The 2,361-nt window shown below is 59.4% G+C and overlaps 1 protein-coding gene across 1 annotated transcript; it reads right to left on the reverse strand.

The window, feature by feature from the left end:
• Window positions 1–6: 6 nt before the first annotated feature.
• LOC130587868 (early activation antigen CD69-like) lies at window positions 7–1,620 on the reverse strand. Its single transcript, XM_057388840.1, has 5 exons — window positions 1,428–1,620; window positions 970–1,074; window positions 684–868; window positions 478–578; window positions 7–384 (listed from the first exon to the last, which is right to left on the reverse strand). The coding sequence occupies exons 2-5, from the start codon at window positions 1,022–1,024 to the stop codon at window positions 270–272; spliced, it is 456 nt and encodes a 151-aa protein (XP_057244823.1). The 5' UTR covers window positions 1,025–1,074; window positions 1,428–1,620; the 3' UTR covers window positions 7–269.
• Between the last annotated feature and the right edge of the window lie 741 nt (window positions 1,621–2,361).

Genomic DNA, 2,361 nt, shown 5'->3' on the forward strand with positions numbered 1-2,361 from the left:
TTCCCTCACATATTTCTCAGCCTCCTCCACTGGCAAAACTACTGTGTGCTTCCTTTGTTCTGATTTCTTCTTAAATATGTTTTCACAGAGGCGTAACCACCATCTTCAATTGGCCCAGGTTTGGTCAGTGGCATGTCCWTCATCCTCAGAGCCAACAGCAATTGGCTCTGCTGGACATGGTGGAAGCCTCCAGAAGCTTCTGACAGGAGCCATCTTTTTTCTCCCCCCCCACTTCCAAAAACTGGGCCAAGCAAAACCAACACACCCTGCTACAGGTGAGTTTGGGGTCTGCTGCAGATATAGGGTATTGGATTTGAGCAGATCCCACACCCGAGGTAATTCTCAGCCAGGTACACACAGCCTGCATTGCCCCGGACCTCGACCCTGCAGGGAGAAGCAGAGAGAGCTCTGGCACCAAAGGGGGACACCTTGTGCCCCTGTGCCCCCAGGCCCTGCCCCTGGCCCCTCAAGACTCACGAGGAGTTGAAGCTGCTGCCGTCCACCCACTGCAGCTCCCGGCCCCGTCTGTGCAGCCCGACCCAGTAATCGACCTTGACGCTGTGAGGGAAGAGGAACTCCTGGGAAGGAGAGAGGAGCCGGCACTGGGAGCTGCACCCCCGGCCCAGGAGACCCCCCCCAGGGTCCCCTCGGCCACTCCACACCCCCCAAAGCCCCTCACTCACCATTTCCCAGTCCTTGAGCACGGCCAGGGAGGCCCCGAGCTCAGAGCACCGAGCCTGAGCCTGATCCCAGCTGAGCTGATCCCTCGAGAGGAAGTAGCAGATCCCGCGGTGCCTGACCCAGCCATGGGGACAGGCCAGCAGCAATGGAGTCTCAGGCACCACTGGGATTTCTGATGGGGTTCTCACTGTAGAGCGAAGAGCAGAAGGTCTAAGGAATCCCCTCCACAGGGAGCAGGGACCCCACTCTGCCCCAGGGGCTGGGCCGAGGCAGCTGCCCCTCCCTTACCTGACACAACAGCCAAGGACACCACCAAAGCCAGGAGCAGGAGCAGAGCCAGCATCAGAGTGAGCACGGGATGGGATCTGATCCCCTCAACTAAAGCTGGAAATGCTGGAAAGAGCCACTGGCCGTGAAGATGGGGCTGTCCTGAGGATGCCCAGCCCTCCCATCCCCCACCCAATGCCCAGGGAGCACAGGAGGGACCTCTCAGCCCCTGTGCCCCTCACTGAGCTGGCAGCACGTTACAAGGGACAGGCACAGCCAGAGGGCATGGCCAGGGCACAGTCTGCAGCAGCAGAAATACCCAGGGCTGGGGGCAGGCAGGGGTGTCTGTGCACTGCTGGGGCCCAGCAGAGCATGAGGCCCCTTCCAGACCCTTGGGGACAGCCCCAGCCCTGCCAGCCCTGTGCTCTGGGGTGACACTGTCCCTTCCCTACAAGCCACAGCGCTGGCCCTGCACTCACCTAGAAATCTTCTGAGGGTACTTTTGTGTTTATTCCTGGTAGCTGATCTGTCCAGGGGTCCCAGAGGCCCCTTCACACTCCCATTTCTGGTGCAGAACCCTTCATCCACATCTTCATTCCCTGCACCAGTGACACCTTCCTGCTTAGGACAAGAGGCTTCTTGTGTCTGAGGCAACTCTGCAACCTCGACTGCTGATCCCTTCTGGGGTTGTGGGAGCTCCTTCAAAACCCTGTGAATGGGGCAGAATTCACATTTCTCCAGCTCCCAGATGGGATGGCTCTGCTTGACACAAAGAGCACTTGGCTCCCGTGATATCAGCAGTGCAAGCAAATCCTCTTGAAGACCATGCTCTGTAGCAGTTTGACAGCCACGATCGCAGGTTGAAAGGACCATGATGAGAGATCCCGACTGGTCCGGGCTCAGGAAGGCGCTGCCGGCTCAGCCCTGCCCTGTCCCTGCTCCCCGCAGATCGGTGGCGACAGAGAATTGACGCTCCTGGGGCTGTCACCGAGCCCCAAGGAAACCCCTCCGAGGCGGAGCCTCCGCTCAGCAAACGCTGCCAGGACAGAGAGAAAGCTCTCAGCTCCTGAGCTCGGATTACAAAGGGAGCGGCTCCACCCCCGCCATTCCCGTTCTGGCCGCGGCACCGGCAAAGGGACAGCAGCGATTTTTGGGCACAAGTGGAGATGGAATGTATGGATGGGTTGGGTCAGCCACGACAAACAGCAATGAAATCATGAGGAAGGCACCGACAGCAGCAGCGCTGGCACCGTAACACAGCTGGGGTCACACACGGCCATGGCACAGCACCACAGAATCCTCGCAGTTGGACGGGAGCCACGAGGATCATCCAGTGCAACCCTTTGGGAATGGTCCCTGTGGGGTCACATCCCAACCTGGGCACTATTGGCACGGTGCTCTAACCAAGGTCAC

Source organism: Malurus melanocephalus, unplaced genomic scaffold, assembly GCF_030028575.1.
Source record: "Malurus melanocephalus ecotype Western Australia unplaced genomic scaffold, MMel_1.1 scaffold_2595, whole genome shotgun sequence".
NCBI classification, from domain to species: Eukaryota; Metazoa; Chordata; class Aves; order Passeriformes; family Maluridae; genus Malurus; species Malurus melanocephalus.